This window comes from Neovison vison, chromosome 6, assembly GCF_020171115.1.
Source record: "Neovison vison isolate M4711 chromosome 6, ASM_NN_V1, whole genome shotgun sequence".
Lineage (NCBI taxonomy): Eukaryota > Metazoa > Chordata > Mammalia > Carnivora > Mustelidae > Neogale > Neogale vison.
The window spans coordinates 157710772-157731069 of record NC_058096.1 but is presented as its reverse complement, the minus strand read 5'-3'; the positions used below and the strand labels follow the sequence as shown (position 1 = coordinate 157731069).

The following is a 20298-nucleotide window of genomic DNA, read 5'->3' as shown; positions in this document are numbered from 1 at the left end:
GGGGGCACCGCCACCCTCCGCTGTCATCCAAGCTTAGCGTCGCTGTGCAGGCCTCTGTGTTGGGAACTCAAGGCCAGGGCGTGATGAGCTTTCCTTTGTCCCCTTGCTGGCAGCTGCAGGGAGCCTGGGTCCTGGTGGGTTTGGCCATGGAATGTCTAGCAAATGAATGCCCGCCTTGGGCCGACCTTCTAGGCCCCCTCTCAGCGTCTGCATGTCCACAACTGGGTTGCATCCATAGAGTGGCTGCATTGGTGCAGTGTGGCTGGTGCAGTGTGTGCTGGGTTCTTCCGAAGAGCTGTCGGAAGCCTTTTCTATCTGATGGCATCTTGAGCCGCGGGACCTCCCCGGGTACGGCTTGGGGAGCCCTAGATGCTACATGTCACTTGTAGGCTGACCTCTTTGGTTCCTCCTCTTTGGTAGGACCTGCTGGGGAAGGACCTCCACTCTCCTCTTCATCTTCTGCTTTAGCAGTGGGAAACCACAGCTCCCACGTGGTCTCCAGGGTGTTCGAAACTCCAGAGACTCTGTAGGGGGTGACTCTGCCTTGGCCCCTGGAATGGCAGCATCCAGTTAGGAAAATAGAAACCAGTTGTTTTGACAGAATTTAATATCAGGAATTGGGAAAGCAGGTCTTGGATTTAACTGGTAGTCACTGCCAGAAACAGCCCCCACTTCTGGGTCGGCACCGGTGTGGGAGGGAGGTCTCAAAGCGTGGTGCCCAGTCCAGCTGCAGCAGCGGCACGTGGGAATGTTAGAAATGAACATTCTAACCGAATCAAACCCTGGAGCACTGGGGCCCAGCCACCTGCCCTTCAGCACACCTCTGAAGGGGCTGGGACTTGAGGACCCCTGGTGAAGCAGACAAACAGAAGAGGTCACACCTGTGGTGATCAGAACCTAGAAGCTTGGAGTAGGCACTCTGCTAACCTGAGACCTCAGCTTTGGGGGAGGGGGTAGCAGCTAGTGCAGTGGGGGAAAAGCTGACACTGGTATTAACTACAGTTGGAACTAGCTGCCAGGGAAGACTGTCGCTGGCTGAAGCTGGTAGGAATAGGGAGCAGGCAGGAGGATGCAGCCCTTCTCCCTCCGCCAGCCTCCCTCAAGCTGACCATCTGGATTGAACCTCCCACAGACCCGCTAGCAGAGGCATGCAGAGGCCCAGACCCAGCCTCACAGAGCAGGGTGGGTCGGGAGCTGAGAGACAACAACTTCGGGAACTAGCCCAGCCAGCAGCCAGTCAAGGAAGCACCTGTTGGGTCATTAACTACAAATAGTTAAGTTCTTTTTTTTTTTTTTTTTTAAGATTTTATTTATTTATTTGACAGAGAGACAGCGAGAGAGGGAACACAAGCAGGGGGAGTGGGAGAGGGAGAAGCAGGCTTCCCACAGAGCAGGGAGCCGATGCGGGGCTTGATCTGAGGACCCTGGGATCATGACATGAGCTGAAGGCAGACACTTAACAACTGAGCCGCCCATGCACCCCACAAATAGTTAAGTTCTTTAGAGTGCCAGAGTACACGCTCCCTTCCCTGAGCGCAGAGCAGAGGCCAGTGAGACAGAGCCCTGGCCCTCCAGGAGCTTGCATTCTGCAGGGAGGGAGGCCAGTGCAAACTGCTGATGCTCCCTCACCCAACCCCCAATTCTGGATGTGTCCAGGCCCTTTTGTTTGGTAGGCCCTCCTTTCCCTGCTGGGGTGCAGGCACGTGTCCAGCTGTAGCGGTTCGAAGAACAAATTTATAACCCATCTCACCAAGCAGTTTAAAACAAGAGTTTTGCCCATCCCGAGTGTTATTAATCCCTTCATTCTTGGCCTGGGAGGCAGCGTGTCACTCCTTGGAGCATCCGGGCTGCCGTAAGGGCGGGGAGTGCTGTGCCTGGAAGAGTTCTGCCCCTTCGTCCCGGGGCTGAGCCTCTACCTGCTTCCTGGCCAGGCTAAAGCTGGCAGGCTCTGGGGGCTAGGGATGGAGCTGGCTATTCCAGACTCTCACTTAGAGGGCTAAATGAAAACCAGGGAGGGATGAGCCCTAAATCGTTGTGTTTTGTGCTCTCATCTGGCACCCTGAGCATGAGCAAGTAGGGGTGCCTCCCTGCCTCCAGACAAGCAGCGAAGCCCAGGTCCTAAGCATGGTACCAGGTCCTCCAAGCCAGCAGCAGAAGTAGGGTTGAAACCAGGTGACTTGTCTCCAGACCCTTCCTCTGGCTTTAGGTGGCGGGGGGCAGGAGGGTGTGTTTCTACTCCAGAGAGCGCACATAACATTCCCCAAGCTCCTTCTGGTGTTTTGGGAAGCATGGAGATAGGATAATGAGGCAAATCCATGTCACATGAGGCATGGGGTAACCTCATCTAATAATTACCACCTCGTTCTTTTATGGGGTGGGGAGCAAGCTTAGGAGAGCTAGTAAAGGGGGAAATATCCTTCCTCTCCCTTCTCTTGGGAGACTCTAAGGGAAGCTCAGTAAGTCTGGAAGGAGGATTTATTAGAATTTCACAGCTGAAGTCATGTTGCGATGGAGAATGGGAATGAATAAAAAACTTGCTAGGACCGACCAGAGCTGAGTTGATGCAAGACAGCTGGCTCCCTCCTGGCCCAGGCCAGTATGGGGGGCCCTTGGGAACCAGCTGGGGGCAGGGAGAGGAGGAGGCTGCAACATGACTTGGGGCTGGTCAGCTTTTCCATCAACATGACATCATTCGACATGGCATGGACACAAGCTGCCAGAAGGAAAACCTGAGGATGTGGACCGTGTGGTGGGAGCAGGCGCTAATCAGAACCAGCACCCTTCCCGGGATGGGGACTGGCTGGCCTGGCTTGAATTAGGGGCAGCCACCCTCCCACCAGGCCAGGCTGCTGGAGCATGCCAGCTGATTGGCTGCTTCTCTGGCATCTCTTCGCACTGGGGCTCCCTTTCAGACACTCTTGGGTAGTTACTGTTTAAACCTGCCAGTTGAACTCAGGGCTCCAGAACGGTCTGCACCTCTTGCCACTCGGATGGCTGTGAGACGCCCCCTCACTCAGGCTGGGCTTCCCATGATGAGTCTCCTGGTGGCTTTCTTCTCAAAGAGAGAGTGTGATATGGAACTGACTTCTTTTTATGTGATTTAAAATGTCGAAGTAAATTTTAAATCAGGGAGAAGCATTAGCCAGGCAGTTATGAAGATGAAAAGCTTCCAAAATGATTATACTTGGCAAATTGGATAATTTGGTCTGTCTGTGATTGTATATTTTAACATTTTAGGAAAATCTTATAGGTGGATGTATTGGCATGCTCACACTCTGCCTGGAGCAGAGCAGTGGTTGTGGTCCTCAGCTCAGTTTGTAGTAACTGAGTTGTTTCTGTCTTCTCTTCAGCTGTCTGAAGGATGTATCGGGTCAGAGATTCTACAGTGAGGAGGAATGTCACAGGACTAAAGTGGTGTTGGAAAATATCCACACAGTGCTTGGCACACACTGAAGGCTGAATCCATACCCTTTTCCTGACCTGCTCCATCTTAATTCAGATTCTCCCAGAAGCAGAGCCTGAGTCAAGGATTTGGTGTACATGGTTGATTCAGGCTGTGGTCAACCCCAGGAAGCACCAGTAGGAAAGTGAGACAGGAAGGGAAGGAAGCTGTGTCTGTCAGGGTTCTGCAGAGAAACAGAACCAATCGGATGTGTATATATTGACATTGTAGTTTGGAGGCATCTGAAGGCAGAAATATTTCTTTCGGGGTGACTTTAGTCTTTTTCTCATAAGGCCTTTAAGTGATTAGATGAGGCTTACCCACATTATGGAGGGTGATCTGCTTTATTTGAAGTCTACTGATTTAAACAAAATCTCATTTAAAAATACCTTTGCAGGGGCACTTGGGTGGTGCAGTCAGTTAAGCCTTCCACTCTTGATTTCGCTCAGGTCATGATCTCAGGGTGGTAAGATCGAGCCCCACGTCGGGCTCTGTGCTCAGTATAGAGTCTCTATACTATACTCCCTCTCCTTCTGCCCCTCCCTGCACCTCCCTGCTGTTCTCTCTCTTGAATAAGTCAATAACTCTTCAGAAAAATAAAAATAAAAATACCTTTGCATTGATATCCAGATTGGGTGATAGGCTAGTCAAGTTGACACATAAACCATCACAGCAGTCCAACAGAAGGTGTGTTGTTGCTGAATCCTGCTGGGGAACACTGAGAGTCCGCGTGGAGCACCCTTCTGAGTTACTCCACCCACGGGATGAGGGAGCTGGGCTCCAGCGGTAGTGAGGTCTCAGGAACTCAGGTTCTCTGGCACTTCGGGTCCACCATGCATGTGAGTAGAGCCACCAGAGAGCGCTCTCAGGAAAGGGGGTTCAGGTGCTGGCAGTGGCCAGTTGGACTGGGCAGCAGAGAGATAATACAAGCCAAGAGGATGTCTGTGGGGCACCGATCCTATGTGCTCTGTCCTCCTGTGATCATTTCTACCTTGGTTTTCTCTGAGCTCAGCTGGCTTTCTCTGAGCTCACTGGCAAGAGGGTTCACACCCTCCATTCTCCCCATGCCCACCCTTCCCAAGTGAGGGCAGCTCTTGCCTCTGGGAGGAAGGCCAGGGAGTGGGCCACTCAACAGCCACTGCCGCCATGTTGGTTTTGCCCAGCCGTAGGCTGGCTTGTCTTCCTGCAATGCCCATCCTGAGCTCTGGACTTACTAAACAGAACTTGGAAACACAGTCCATTTATACTTATCCTTTCTTACTGTTTGGCTCTTGCTTGAGGAAATTGTGATGAGAAGAAATTAAATGGGCCAGAGTTCAGTTCTGAATCACTGCATGTGTTGGGCTCTGCTGTCTGGGCATTTAAAAAATGTAAAACTTGCCCCAAGAATCAGCATGGTAGGAACAGCCCTGCACTGGAGGTTAGGAGAGTTCTGGACTCAGCTGTGTGGTGGAGGGCCCTCTGAACTGGAACAAGCCTGATTCCTTTTTGGGACCTTGGTTCCTCATCTGAAAAAATGAAGGTTTGGAGCCCAGTTGCCTGGGCTCAGTTGCCCTGAAGCTTTGACATTCTATGCATCTGCCCCGTTACCTGGTGTCGCCAAAGGAGCTGGTGTGTAACTCTCGTTTGGGCTCCCGTGTTTTCTCTGTCTTGTTACTTTCCCAGAGGCATTCTTTTCTTCCTCATTATATTGCCTTGGGTTATCCAGGTCTCAGGTCCCTCGGTGACCCAGCCTTGCCTTGGCAATCAGCTGTTTGCTGAAGTAAACACGTTGGGGCAGAGCGGCCCTTGCTGACCAGGAATCCGCCAGCTCGGCATGGCAAGATCCTCAAGATGGCAGAGGCCCAGGAAAACCATTAGATGCATCCAAAATACACCCCATGGCAGCTGCAGAATGCCTGTCCTGGTCCCTTTCCTCCTTCCTGGCTCGGACCTCCCCGGTGGCTGATGCCTTTGATGTTATTAAAGCCGGACCCATCCTCACTGCCCTGCTTCGCATACTTAAATGTGGGCAGTTGTGGGCTGCTTTTACGGGGGCAAGAGCCGCAGCTTCCAAGGGGCTGGTTCGTGGGGACAGGGTCTATTTTTCATGGCTCTGCAGCCTCCTCTGGTCATTTTGGGGACAGAGTGTTCCCTCTCTCTCACTTTAAATTGCCACATTCCCCTGAATCCACAAAGCAGTTAAAAAATAAGAAAGGGTCCCAGAGGACTGATCTCAGCTGTGGTACAGAAAAACAGAGAAATAGGTGTGTTAACACCAACGCCCTATTTGCCTAATGACGCACGTTTTTGTAGGGTGACTGACTGACTCTGAAGTTAGGAAAGTAAGACCTTTTGCGTTTATCCAATGTGCATCTTGTACCGTGCCCTTTTTTTAAAGTTTCAGATTGTGTCCCAGTAGGTTTTGCCCACTGATGTCATGTGTTCAGGAACAGGCAGAAGTTTTTCTCTTCAGGAGTGTGGCTCAGTATGCCTGAGCACAAGCCCCACCATGCCCGTGATGCTGTTCAAATGACAGGCGCTCTCCTATACACCATCCGTATACTCAGCTCCCTGGGAATTCAGTCAGCTTTAGCCTTGGTCTGAGTTTCCGTGAGTGTAAGTGCCAAGAGGGCAGAGCTCTGTGGGGCTGTTTCTGTGGTGGCCTCAGAGGGTAAACAGAGGAAGAGCAGGACTGCCCTGTCCCCTGTGCCTGGCATGTAGTTGGTGCTCAGGGGACATGATGACACAAGGTCCAAGGGATGTCGCCATCATAGAGCACATGTGAACATCTGGGGATTATTGGGTAATTGCTCCCTCGTGTTGGGTGTCTGTCTCATTGCACTATAGGATTCAGGGTTATGTGCAGCCGTGATAATTTCTGCGGGTTCTAGTCAAATCCTGTCGGCTCACCACAGTGTCTTCTTTTCAGGATGCCGACCGTGCTGGGTACCTCTAATTACTGCTGTGTATATTGGTGACACAGGTGGTAACTCATGGGGTTTGAGACAGGGAGAGCCATGACGTGTGATACACAGAGAATCACCAGGAAGACAGGGGTGGCCTCATTGTCTCTTGATTCTGAGAGGACGCTGGCTCCGTGCTTCTTTCCAAGAAGGTGTTGACTTGGGCTGTAGCCCTTGGTTGCAGTGGGGAGGCAGGTAGCATACAAAGTGTGCTTGTGAGCTTGGGAGGGGGTAGTGCAGGTGGCCATGACCCCACACGTGAGTCCTCACTGACGTCTTGACCTTATTTATTGGCAGGCCTCAATTACGTTCTGACGGCTGATGTGGCCAAAAAGGCAAAGGGCCAGTTGCCCAGAGTCTACTTTGTGTTGCTGGGAGAGTCCTTGGGTCAGATCACAGAGAAGCTGCAGCTGGTCCACATGGAGGAGACCTGTCATCACTATGTGGCCCACGTGAAGGTCAGTCCTCTTTTTCTTCTCCCTCTTTGATCTCTGTGGATATTCGTTTAGAACTAGTGGAACCTACTTTTATTGTGTGTTACGTATGTTCAGATTTCTAACATTTTATTTCACAAGGAGGAGAACATTCGTTTCTTCTTTTCAAGTTGGAGTCTGACAGCCCTTTTATCTTCCTGTGCTCGTCTCAGCCTCTGAGGAGAGTTATAGTGGGCCAGGAGAACAGTGACACTCCCTAATTTTGGCTTGTCCTTTTGGGAGGCTTCTCATCCTATTCCCTTTTTGAAGCTCTGTGGTCTCCTCAGAGGAGAGCCAGAGAAGTCCCCGTGTCTGGGTATGCAGTGGTCCTGGATCACACTGCACCTGATGGCTTTCTCAGTGGTCCACCACACATTAGCTCAGAGTCACGGTTAAGGCATTTTAAAACTAGTGGGACTTGGGTTTTATCCCTTGATGACTCTCTGTTTATTTTAGGAGTGCTTTCTTTGGCCCCTCTTCCCCGTCACTCTAAATAAACGTTCAAATGTTTTTTCCCTCTTGAGATGGTTTGTTAAATACACTTTGCTGCTAATTCAGGAGGCCAGGCTTTGATTAACTACAGAGTGGCCCCTGTGTAGACAGGTGCTGGCAGGGTGGGAGTCCTGGTGGTGCCCAGGGCTGCTGGAATGGCCAGCCACTGACCCACAGGCAGAGAGCACAAGAGATAGAAGGAGCCATGTGAACCTGCTACACGGTGTGTAAAATGAATATGGCCTTTGGAGTCACACAGACCTGGTGTGTATCTAGCTGGATGAGTACTTTGAACTCTGTGTGTCTTAGTTTCTGCATCTCTAAAATGGGCACAGGTACTGAAAGGATCTTGCATGGAGTCCGACCCCCCAGTCGGCACTCAGCATTATCATCTGTTTGGGCCATATGTAATTGCTAGTATTCTTAACATTCTTGACTTACAAAAATGGTATTTTCATGTAGTTCAACCTCACATTAGCCAGTGGCTTTCTGGATGATAGTAAAAATAGTCGACAGATTGAAATCTCATTCTGTTATTGAGTTGCTAGTGCCACAGTGGGAGAGTAACAGCTGCTTCTTGAGGCTTCTGGATTGTATATAGAGAAATGCCCCCACCCATATCTGTGGCACTTGGTCTGGCCTAGAGCCCATGAGTCCGTGGCCCCGAGATGCTTTTCAGGGGGCTGGACTATGTTTCTTGCCAGGATCGTGCTGGGGCCTGCCCGGACCAGCTGCCCTGTGGCCCCATGAAGGCCATTTATAAAGTGGCTCCTACTTCTCTTAAGCCAACCAGCCACTCACGTCTCTAGGTCTTAGATTACATGGCTCAGGCGTACCCTTGAGGGTGTGAGGCTGCCCAGGACAGGCACATATCTGAACACCATGAGACATTTCGGTTCCTGTGCTTGGTGTCCCCACACTTCCTAGATGTGGGGTACCTTTCCTCAGGCTTCCTCATGCTGGGTCTCTTCCACAAATCCTTTCCTTCCGGGCTCTTGGAGACTTGACTTTTTGTTTTGGCAGAATGGTTGCCTTCCCTGTCACAGGCTCAAGACAGGGCCCCAAAGAGCCTACAAGCCTTTGCAGAGTGCACTCAGGGAATGGTGGTAATGAGGGGCCGGCAAGAGGCGGTGCTGTTTCTGGGGTGGCTTCTGAGGGTAGCCGGGGAGAAGAGCTGGGCTGCCCAGGGTCGTCGGTCCTGCTACTTCCTGATAGCCAGGGCTACCAGAGTCTAGCAAAGAAACATAAAGACTTGCTCATTCAATCCAAAAGTCAGATAAACAGTAAATCATTTTTTCTTGTTGAAGCCAGAGAGTACATGGGTTAAACTTACACTAAAAATGATTTGTTTTTATTGGGGAGGGCACGTGATATGGTGAGTGCTGTGAAGTGTGTAAGTCTGACGATTCACAGACCTGTACCCCTGGGGCAAATAATACATTATATGTTAATAAAAATAATTTTAAAAAATTATTTGTTGTTTATCTGAAATTCAGATTTAACCGGGCATCCTGTTGGAGGATTCAACCTTCTCCATACCCTTCACCCCACAGTTTGGCACTTCTCCATTGGATCAAAACATGGTTGACAGGGGCTCCCTTCCCCTGGGTGAGCTGCAGAGCCCCCAAAGAGGCCCAGTGGGAGCACAGACTTGAGCCTGTGGGGCAACTGGTCGCCTACATATCCCCATGCCCATGCTTGCTCCTTGGTGCCTGGGACACCAGGAGATCTGTGCTCACTGGCCCTGAGAGCCCTTTCCTGAGGGCGAGTCTGAAAACCTCCCCCAGGGAGCTTTTAAAGCAAATCACTGGACACCCAGTTCTGCTAGAGTGAAATTCTGGAATGGCTTGCCTGGATGGCTACATGAGCACAGCCTTGGAGCAGACAGCAGAATTCCTGGATGGACACCTATAGAATAAGGTCATGGATGTGTTTCTCCGAGGAGACAGTGAGTTGTCCCTAAATACACAGACAAGAAAGATGTGAAGGCACCAAGAGTGCAGTCCTTTCATACTTGGATGTATCTCTTCCGTGAGCTTTCTGGACCTTCCATGATGTGATGTGTCCTCTTCCATAATGGTGGTGATTTTTCCCCAAAGTGTGAGATAAACATGTACAGCTACAGATTTAATGGCAGAGAGTTCTTTCATATTTAAGTGTCATTTTCTTTTACCTCTGTGTCAGCGTGTAGAACACAAAAAGAATTAAATAAGGAAAAAAGTCTAAAGCCACAAAGGAACCATGGCTGTCAGGAGAAGAGCTCAAGGCAGTGGTCCCCAGATGCTGGAGACTGCGGGTAGCTCAGGAGCACAGCATGAGTGCCCGTGTCTCTGATGATTTGGGCTGTCCTGGGGAAGAGCCAGAAGAGCCCGAGAGCAGTCCAGTACGTGGGACCTAGAGAAGCTTGGATGTGGTTAGTATGTGGTGGCTTTCTCATAGAAGGACCTGGGGGTGGTGGGATGCACCAGGATGGCCCAGGCTTCTGTGGCCATTATGGTCCAGCATCCTTGCTCAGTGGCACTCAGGCAGCTGACCGTGCATAGCTACCAGGAAAGTTTCTTCACTGGTTGACTGGGCGGCAGCAGAGGACAGTGGTGAGTGGCAGAGGCAGCCAGTTTGTCCATTAGGGCGAACCCTTCTGAGCTGGCTGATGGTACACGGTGTGGCCCAGTGGCCCAGCTGGCCAAGGAGGCAGCAGGCCTGGCCCTGGTGTATCCTTCGTGGGAAGACAGCTGGGGAGGCCATGGCCCTTGTGGGGTCGAGGCAAGCAGCAAGGGTGGGGAGGGAGTGGCAGTGGGTGGCCTGCTGGAGTGGGGACTGGGGACTGGGAGCTGGTCATCTGGGCATGAGAGCATGGTGTGGCCTCTGCTGCAAGCGGGGCCTTCTCGCTGGGCCGGCTCTCGGCTCTTGGCTTTGTAGACAGAAGAGGAAGGTAAATAAAAGCGCTCGGGCTTATCGCACACCATATGGCCAGCAGACTGAGGCAGGCGTGAGGGCCTGGGTGTGTTTTGTTTAGGCTATCTTTAGGTATTTTTTTTTTCTTTTTCGCTTTAAGCCTATTCCAATTTTTTTTTTTTTTCCTCTTCCTCCTTTTCCCTAGAAGTTTTCTTTCCATATATGGTGATAAGTATCTCTAGCGTAGAAGACTGTTTGAGCTTAACACCTGCCTCCCAGGCTAGCTGTGTTGTCCCACACTTTGTTCCCTTCTCAGCCCTGCGGGGGCCTTCGAGACATACAGAATTTCGTGGTAAGCCCCATCCTCCTGGGGTTGCTGGGTCCATTCTCAAGGGCTCACTGTGACCCACAGAGCTGAGGCAGGTCAGGCTGCTTCCCTGGCCTCTCTGCCTCAGAATCCACATGCCCCAGTTCCTCTCCCCTCCCCGACCCAGGCCGGCCCAGTGTTGGGGACCAGCTCCCTCCTACTAATGAAGTGGGCTGGAGGCATCTTGGGGGTCTTCCCGGTAGTCACAGATGAAAGCCCTCATATGTTGACTCAGCCTCAGGGCTCTCCACAGGCTGGCCTTGGCTCACATTTCCAGCCTCATCTTCTGATGACATCACACATGCCCCGGGCTCTTACTGAGGTTAAACGGGCTCCTTTTCTTCTGGAAAATGCCTCGCGTGGTTCCTCACCCCAATATGTCTGGCAGCTCAGTGATTGGAGGCCCGGTTTTTGTCAGAACCATGAAAAACCACACACCCTCTGCATGGCTTTTGCTTTTTTAATTTTTTTAAAATTTTTATCTTAAACACACCTCCCATGGTATCTTATTTCATATTTTTTCTTTAAATTAGGTTTCAAATTAAATAATTTGAAACAGAAACTTTGTGCCCTCCTGTATGCAGAAAACCAATTATTCTATGCCGAACAAAAAGTCACTGTAAAAGTAAATACATTGAAGACACAACAAGGTCATCAAACCCTAACTGGATTTCCTTGTCTGCCAGAGTCTGTGAAGAAGCCACCCACTCTTCCTGTGTGTGAGAAGGGGGAAATTATGGAGTGCTGGGGAAGTGTCTGCGACACGCTGGCAACTGCACGGAACTTTCCCCCTGACGCAGTCAGAAGGACTGGGAGGGCACTGACCGGGGAATAACTTTCCAAATATGTGGGTCCTGATAGAGTGCCAGGGAAAACCACGTCCTAGCCCCGTCCCGGAAGGCCGGGCCATGCTCTGCTTGGATGGGGTGCACCTCACCCCTCTTGCCTGCTGAAGGTTGTCTGTTCAGGTCCCCATCAGTCCACGGCTGGCCATTGTCACAGGCCCATTGGATGCCACCATCTACCTCCTGTCTCGTGGGAGCTTCTTCTGCGCCGGCTCACTCCTGCTTTGGGAGGGTAGGCCCACAGCGCCTCCTCGTCCGCTGAGCCTTGTTGAAGAGACGCAGTGGCCACCTGGAGCGAAGGGTCCCAGGGAGTATCTGGCCAAGGAGGGGCCTGCCCACCTCCCTGGGAACCTGGTCCTGGGAGGGGGCGATGAGAGGAGGCAGGGGAGAGTTGCAGGTGCGTGGCCCACGCTGAAGACCGAACAAGCATGAACTGTCATGGCTCTGTTGTTTTCGGGTCTGTGTGTGTTTACCGCATAACAATCACACTCCGGCCTCAGTCCTGCACGGTGCCTTGAGAATTGATCCCTGGTAAGCCGGATGCTTGTGTGAGTGCCGGGCCGGTGGGGGCCTCTTTAGGAGCTGGGGACCAAGGGCAGCTTGAGTCTGTTCAGGGAGGAGGGGAGAAGCCCAGGCACGGCCAAGCATGGCGTGGATGACGTCATCCTCAGCTCCGAGGAACAGCCAGCCCGCTGGAGGCCTTCAGAAAACTTCCAGTGAGCAAAGCCATGTGTCAGACGCCGTCCAAAGAGCCAAAAACAAGGATTAATGGAACAGGGGGAGGAAAGCCCCCACCCCACCGCAGACAAGGGAATATGAATGTGCACCAGCTTTGCTGAGCAGCCACAGATGTTCATGTGGTTTGTGCTGTGGTGCTGGGGAAGGTTTCTCGAGGGAGTTCGAACCTGAGCAACAGCAGCTCCTTTGTCGCTTGTAGGGGCAGGTGGTCTGGCTGGCCTGGCAAGCAGGGCATCTCGGGGCACCAGGGCTCCTCAGAGGTCACACCATGGGCTCGCCACGTGGTCCAGTCTATTTCTGTTTCTACATCCAACGAGATGCCTTCGGCCCAAGCTCCACTCACAGGATAGCCTGTGAGTTTGCGGGGGCCTTTGACTGTACTGAATGCACTGGTCAGATAGAGGCTTTTATTTTCTTAACTTTATGAAGCCATAGTTGAGAGAGATTAAGTTGGAGTGTGTAAGAACCTCATGAGGAAGGGGAGAAAGGAAAACAGCGAGATTGCCTTTTTTATCTGCACAGTACTTGGTTAAACCTTTTGCTCATCTTGAGAAGTCAAAGAAATAGCTTTTAAAAAAAAAGGATTTGGGAAAAAGGGATACAGATCTTAGATGGAGGAAGTCATCTAAAACTTATTTTGATTGCTAGTATATGTACATAGTCAAAACAAATTTTTATTAACTGAACTAGAAGGTATACAGAGAAAGGACATCTCCTAGCCACTCTGTTTCTCATTCAGAGGCGACCATGGTTCCAGTTTCTTGTGTGTTTTGCAAGTGCGGGTCAGTAGACACACAAAGTTGTGTGCATATATCACCTTTCAACACGGAAGGCAGCACACCATCGCACACAATGGTGCAGCTTACTTTTTTCTTCTAGAATGTCCCATAACAGATTTTGGTAAATCCGTACAGTAGACTACCACTCAGCAATGACAATGAACTACCAATTGACACAGTCACATGTATATGCACACGTGTAAAACATGTAACAATGTATGTATGCATGTGTGCCATAACATGACAGATCCCAAAAGCAAGATGCTAAGTGAAAGAAACCAGACATAAAAACTACTAGTAGTATAGCAGTTCCATTTATATGACACTGTGGAAAAGGCTAACTACAGAGACAGAAAGCAGATCTGTGGCTTTGGGGGCCAGGGATGGGGAGGAGATGGGGATGATTAAGTGAGTAGAGGCAAGAGGGACCTTTTCAGGGTGAGGAATATATTCCGGATCATGATCGTGGTGATGTTTATATGATTGAATGCATTTATTAAAGCCCGTCAAAGTGCATAGTTAACATTAGTCAGTGTTACCGTATGTAACTCATATTCCAATCAAACTTATTTCTTAAAAAATGTATCTGGAGTGTTCTTCCATATTGGTGCTTGCAGTGTCCCCACTCTCTTTCATGTCTGTATGGTGTCCTGGTTGAAAGACTGTCCATTTATTTAAGCTTCCTGGGGATCTTCTCAGTGCCAGCTCCAAACTGACATCACCTGAAGTTTGTAGGGCAGTAATCTCACTTTGCTTCTCTAGATTTGGCTTGGGGTTCCTTTTCAGAAAAGCCTCAACTTGCCTTGGGAAGGGTGATGAAACGGGACTGAAATATCCCCTCCACCTGCAGTCATTTCTTCGTCCGTGCTTCAGATCTATAGTGTCCTGGTTGAGGGTTTGTTGGGGACCCTGAAGAAGAGAGATGGAGGGGCCCTGGTAGTCCCTCAGGTGACCTTGGACATGTGTCTTAGGGAGGATGAGCCTTTCAACCACGGGGTACCCCAGGAAAACTGGGGGTATCCTTCTTCCTATAGTTAGCTTTGTCCCTTTGCCAGTCCTCTTTGGCCAGAGGTGGCACAGGTAGGCTGAGTGTTTGCTAATGGCATGCTAGAAAGTAGGGCTTGGAAAGTGGGGGCTGAGATGGGTCCACCTGATCTGGGGGGAGCTTCCATCATTGATCATCTCAGTTGTAGAGCTGTTCCAGTGATGCATTCTGGTCACCCAGATGTCACTGAGGGGCTGGAGGCAGGGCTCTGGAGACCATGCTTGAAGCCAGCCCCTAGAGTGTGGTTGCTTTGACTACCTCCTCCACGAGACCATGTTGTGCAGAGTTGGAGAGCAAACTGGGGAGGGATCACAAATTTAGGGAGTGTGGTGGATATTCCACGTGGATGTTGATAATCCTCCGTGAGTGCCATGTGGCCATTGATTTCTTTACTGGGTGGAATGAAGTCTTCGGCATTTGGAGAGTGTCACAGGAGACTTGACGATTAGTTAAAGTACAATAGTTCTAATACAGAGGCTTTGCCCACCTCTCCTTTTTATTTTTTTTTAAGATTTTTTATTTATTTTAGAGAATACGAGCGAGCAGGGGCAGGGACAGAGGGAGAAGCAGACTCCCCGCTGAGCAAGGAGCCAGACATGGGGCTTGATCCCAGGATCCAAGCCACCCAGGCACCCCACCTCACCTTTTTTTCCCCCTGGAAACAAAGCAGATATAAATACAGAGCCATGGCATTGACACTAATGGCATTATCATAGGCTTTTTTTTTTTTTCTTGATACTTTGAAACAAGCCTTATATCAATTGTGGGTGAAATTTTCATTTTAAGAGACAGTTTTCTCTTCATAGTTATGTACTCTGGGTTTAGTATGTTGTTTATACCCTTATAACTAATATTCTTTTGAAGTCACACATGATAATGTGTTCTGTCTTACTGATTTTGTCTCTGTATTTGAGATAAGATTTTAAAGGATTACAAGGATTTTCTTTGCCCCTCCAACCTGAAGCTTACATGTTTATTATAAGAGTGATTTCCTTCACAGTCATCATCTTTCAGTAGTTCCTGTTTTGGAATTTCCTCCATGGTTTTTTCATTTTTTAAAAAAAATTAAGATATGGGACACCTGGGGAGCTCAGTCGGTTAAGTGTCTGCCTTTGGCTCAGGTCATGATCCTGGGGTCCTGGGATCGAACCCCACATCTGGCTCCTTGCTCAGCAAGAATCTGCTTCTTCCTCTCCCTCTGCCTCCTCCCCACTTCTCATGCTCGCTCAGTCTCTCTCAAATACATAAAATCTTAAAAAAAAAGTATAACTGATATATAATTGATATAGATAAGTTTCGGGTCTGCGTGAGGATTTGCCCTATGTTTGTGTTGTAGAGTGGCCCCTACGGTAATTCTAGTTACCATCTCTCACCACACATAGCTACAAATTTATTTAAGATTTATTACTCTCGTAGAAACTTTGTAATATTATTAACTGTAGCACATACTGTATATTACATCCCCAGGACTTTATTTTAAAACTGGAAGTTTGTATCTTTTGGCCCCCTTTATCCATTTTACGCCCCCCCCCCCAATCTCTAGCAGTCACGTCTGTTCTCTATCTGGGAGTTGTGTTTGTTTTAGAGCCCACATAGAAGTGAGATCATAAGGTATCTTTCTCTGGCTGACTTACTTCACTTAGCAGAATGCCCTCAAGGTCCATGCATATTGTTGCAAATGGCAGGATTTCCCTCTTTTTTATGGTTGAATAATATTCTTGTGTATGCGTGTGTGTATGTGTTGTGTACACCACATCTTGCCCACTCACTTACGCTGGACACTTAGGTTGCTTCTGTATCTCGGCTGTTGTAAATAGCGCTACAGTGAACATGGGAGTGCAGACAAGCTTTTCAAATTAGTATTTTTGTTTTCTATGGGTGAATACCCAGGATTAGAATGACTGGATCATATGGTAGTTCTGTTTTGAAATGTGAACATTTCATTAACGGTAAACTTTTGGAGTTCATTTGAATTTAAAAAGCAGGAGGATTTCTCTGTGACCTCTCTAGTCGATAATAGTCTATCTGGGAAAAAGTGAGGTGTGATAATATGGAAATCAGTAAAGAATTTGTTGAGCCACCCTCCCTTGGAAAATGATTCTTACTAACAGAAGAATTCCCACGATAACGGAAGCTGCAAACATGAATTGAACATTTACTTAGTTCTTGCCAGTCATTGTCCATTCCTACTTTTATGCTTCATTTTCTCCTCACACTAACACGAGAGATTGTTACTATAGTTGGCCTTCTTTGGAGGGTTTAGAAGACAAGGAAGGCATAGAGGAGTGAAGGAACTTGCCGAGGACCTTCCAGCTGACAAGGAGCAGAGGCAGGATTTGAACCCAGCAAGTGTGGTTCCCAAGGCTTCGCTCTTCACCAACGCACCATAGCTCCTCTCGAAAGCTTAAGCCGCAACAAATGGAGTACTTGTATGCCAGGTACTCTTCTAAGGGCTTTGCATGGATAAAAAGGGTGTATAATGGGTCCGGTGTCTAGAGCTAGCGAGAGACTTTATTGGATGAACACATGGCCAGCACAGGTGGCAGTCCTAGTTGGTGAGCACATCGCATAGCAATAGTGTGCTGCTGGTGACCAGCTTTCAGGGGAGGAGATCTGAGCCAGTCTGCCTGGTATGGCTATTCCCACCATGGCTGATTTCATCCTATCAATGTGACATCACGGGGGGTGGCATTGGAAAGAAATGCACCGTAGTGTGCTATGGTATATTATTCCCATGAGAGACTATGCCAGATCAGATATGATAACCTTAAGAACACAGGTAACAGTAAAGCATGATAAAATAATTAGGAAGTGATGAGTTTTGAGTATTTATTACCCACATTTAACTTAATATAATTCGCTTGATTGTAAGCTTATGCAGTTTCATAATGGCTGTTATCATCACTGGCTCATGCACGTTCTGAAAATTGAACAGTTGGCTCTCATAAGCCTACAGCAGAATGTTCCACTGGCCATGAACACTGTGTCTGGTGTGTTTGTCTCTAAGTCCATCATATCACTCACATCCTGCCTTACACACAGATGTTTGATTATCAGCGTCTTTCATTCTTGTTTCCTGTGGGTTTTCTTAGATTGACAAATAATTGGAAAGTTAAATTTGTGGGGTTAGTTTAACCACCAGACCACAGCTTTTTTATTTGTACATTTGGTTCAGAGACACTCTGCATTTAGATTGAAATGTTTAGATGGTTTAATAGTTTCCAGTTAAAGTAATGAAAAAGATTTTATTTAAACTTATGGAGGTAGCTATTCCTCACTCCCTACCTCATATGCATGTTGGGATTCTGTTCAGCAGCCCCTCTACACACCAAAGAATAATGGACTGCTTGTTCAGTTGTCTTGGAGGAGAGAAGGGGCCTGGTAAAGGGGGGATTACCTCCCTTAGGCCAGTTTTAAACCCTAGCAATCCCTTTACCTCTGGAGGCTGAGTTTGGCCCAGGCCTGATTAGTGTAAGGTTGACAAGGCTTTTTCTTTCCAGTTGCGCTAATCACAAACACCATATGAAGGTGGCCCAAATTGTATTGTTTTGCTTTTCTTTGTTGTCTTCACTCCCTCCTGAGGCCTCCATTCCCAAGGCCATCTGGAGGGTTCTCTGGCCCAATAAGTGAGCTCCAGGCGAATCAAGAAGCACCAGGCCTGGACCCACCCTTCGTGTTGTTGCTGGCCCACCAGCCGCATGATCCCTCCCGTGTCTTCCCAAGTGGAGCGCTTGCATCTGAGACATGTCCAGCTCCATGTGGGAGGGCCCACGGTGGCCTGTGAATGCACGTGGGTAAGCCGAGTGGACCCAGCCACAGTGTCTTACTGCAGAGGCAGTGTGGATCGTGGCGCCAACTCGCTGGGCACCCAGCGCTGTTTCTGGGGCTGACTGTCGGCTGGAGGGAAGGGTTGCAGCCCAGCCGGATAATGAGCAGTTCTGTGTTTGGGTGGGCACTGCAACAGGGGAAGTGGGGCAAGAGAGCTCCCTTTGTGCCGAGCTGCACGTCAAGATAGGCTGTGGATAAAGACCTCAGTCAGAGTGTGGTGACTCTTCTCTGGGTGTAAGGGTCACAGTGGGGGGCCGGTCCAGGGAATTCTTCTCCTGAGGAAAAGTCCAAGCCGGCTAAGGATTTGAAGGAGATGACTCTGTAATAGGCTCACTTGCTTCACCACATCTCCTTTGCTCCCTGGAGTGGAGGCAAGACACTGCTTGGGTCACTTGGGGGCTTCCAGTACCAGGCCCTCTGCCTGCACTCTGAATGCAGCAGGGTACCCTTGACTTTCAGAGGAATTCATTCAGCCACCAGGAATGGAGATGTGGCTTTAGGGCTTAAGCACATCCATCGACCTTTCCCCAGGTTGTAAGACTTCTTACGGGAGGAAGAGAGGTTGCTGGTGTTATTTCAGAGGCTCAGGGATGCCTTTCTCATGACCTTTTGGTTATCCAGGAAGTCTGTAGTGAGTGCCTACCTTGTCGTGGACTGTGTGGGCCCTCAGGTCCACCCGTGCGCAGACAGAAATCCATGCCCTCTGGGAGCTTATATGCCGGTGGAGAGAGACAGGCGATAGGCGCAATAAAGGAGTAACTTCAGTTGGGTGGTGAGGGCCCTGGAGAAACAAAACAACTAGGGATGGGAGGACAGGGTTGGGCTTCATGGAGGTCAGGGTGACCTTACTGAGAAGGTGGGATTTGAGCAGAGCCTTGAAGGAGACAGGGAGCTAGCAAGGTGGGTTCCTACAGGAACCAATCAGACGGGGCCCCGGGGATGTGAAACATGTTTGAGAAGGAACAGTGGGGCTGTGGGAGAGAATAAGGGAGAGGAGTCTGAGTGGCAGTGGTGGGTGTGGGGCAGACCCCATCAGGCCCCATGGGCCACCGGAAGGACTTCGTGTTTCTTCTGAGGGTCTGAGTGGAGCAGTGACGTGATCTTACCTTTCACTTTGAAGTAAGGGTTCTTGCTTCGAAAGGACCCTTCTTGCTGCTATGCTGCAGTGCACTGTGGGAGGTGGGATAGGAGCAGGATACATCTAGGGGATTCTGCAAGCATTGGGGAAGAGAGCTTGGTGGCTCTACCAGGGGTGATCGCGGTGGGGCTCGGGAGAAGTGGTTGCACTTTGCATTTATTTTGAAGGCGGAACCTGAGGTTTTGATGGTCAGGTGTCAGGGAATGAGATGTCCTAGTCGACTCCAAGATTTTCAGCCTGAGTAGCTGGAAGCAGGGAGTTGTCAGTGGTATTGTTATCTTTGACTGGAACCAGGATGTAGACCAGGTTTTGAGTTCGTATTTAGACGCACTGAGTTAGAAGGGCCCCTTAGATCATGAAGTGGACATGCGTGTATATGAGTCTGCAGTTTGAGTAGTGGTCTGGGTCGGAGGTACAAGTTTGGGAGTAAGCAGCAGATAAATTGTATTTAAAGCCATGAGATTTGATGAGGTCACCAAGATGAAGGAGAGAGAGGAGGGAGGAGGAAAGACATTCCTAGAACATTAGGAGCACCTTTTCCTCATGATCCCAGGGGATCATGCTGAGTTCCAGCTACTGTGTCTGCTTTCCATGAACGGAGAAGGGCAAAAGGTCTTGCCGACTATCTGATCTGAGGCCCCTATAAGGAGTCTCCAGTGGCTTCTACCAACTCACTGACTTTTTTTTTTTTTTTAAGAATTTGTTTATTTGAGACAGACAGAGAGAGCACCCAAGTGGAGGGGCGGAGGCAGAGGGAAACACAGACTCCGCACTGAGTAGGGAGCCAGATACAGGGCCTGATGAGATCATGACCAGAGCTGAAGGCAGACGCTTTAACCGACTGAGCCACCCAGGCATCCCTCACTGGCTGTATGTTAAGGGAGGTTGGAAGATGTCAGTTTGGGTTGGACATCCTACAGACTCTAATAGTGTAGAGCTTGCTGTCCAGCAAAACTTTCTGAGATGGAAATATGCTAATAGTGTGGCCACTACTTGACTCTTGAGAACTCGAAATGGAGCTAGTGTCACTGAGGAACTGAATTTTTACTTCAAGGTTAAACTTAAATAATACACGGGGCTCGTAGCAGCCATATTGGACAGTACTGATGTTGAAGTCTGGTTATTATAGAAGAAGGAGGTGTGCACACAGGGTAGGGAACTTGCGGTTCTGTGACAGGAGGATGTGGATTCTTCATAGGACACTGGTCACATAAGTTGAGCCTTATAAGCCAAATGGAAACATAAATTACTGGGTTGAAATTAAATTGACTGTTTCACTTTGTACTTACATATGGGGATTAAAACCTGAGT

The 20298-nt window shown here is 49.3% G+C and overlaps 1 protein-coding gene across 1 annotated transcript in view; it reads left to right on the top strand.

The window, feature by feature from the left end:
* ITGA9 (integrin subunit alpha 9) overlaps positions 1 to 20298 on the top strand; it is a 336018-nt gene that overhangs the window by 78439 nt on the left and 237281 nt on the right. Inside the window, exon 15 of the mRNA XM_044252696.1 lies at positions 6685 to 6845. Coding sequence (XP_044108631.1) covers positions 6685 to 6845 — 161 coding nt within the window. The remainder of the gene's footprint in view (positions 1 to 6684; positions 6846 to 20298) is intronic.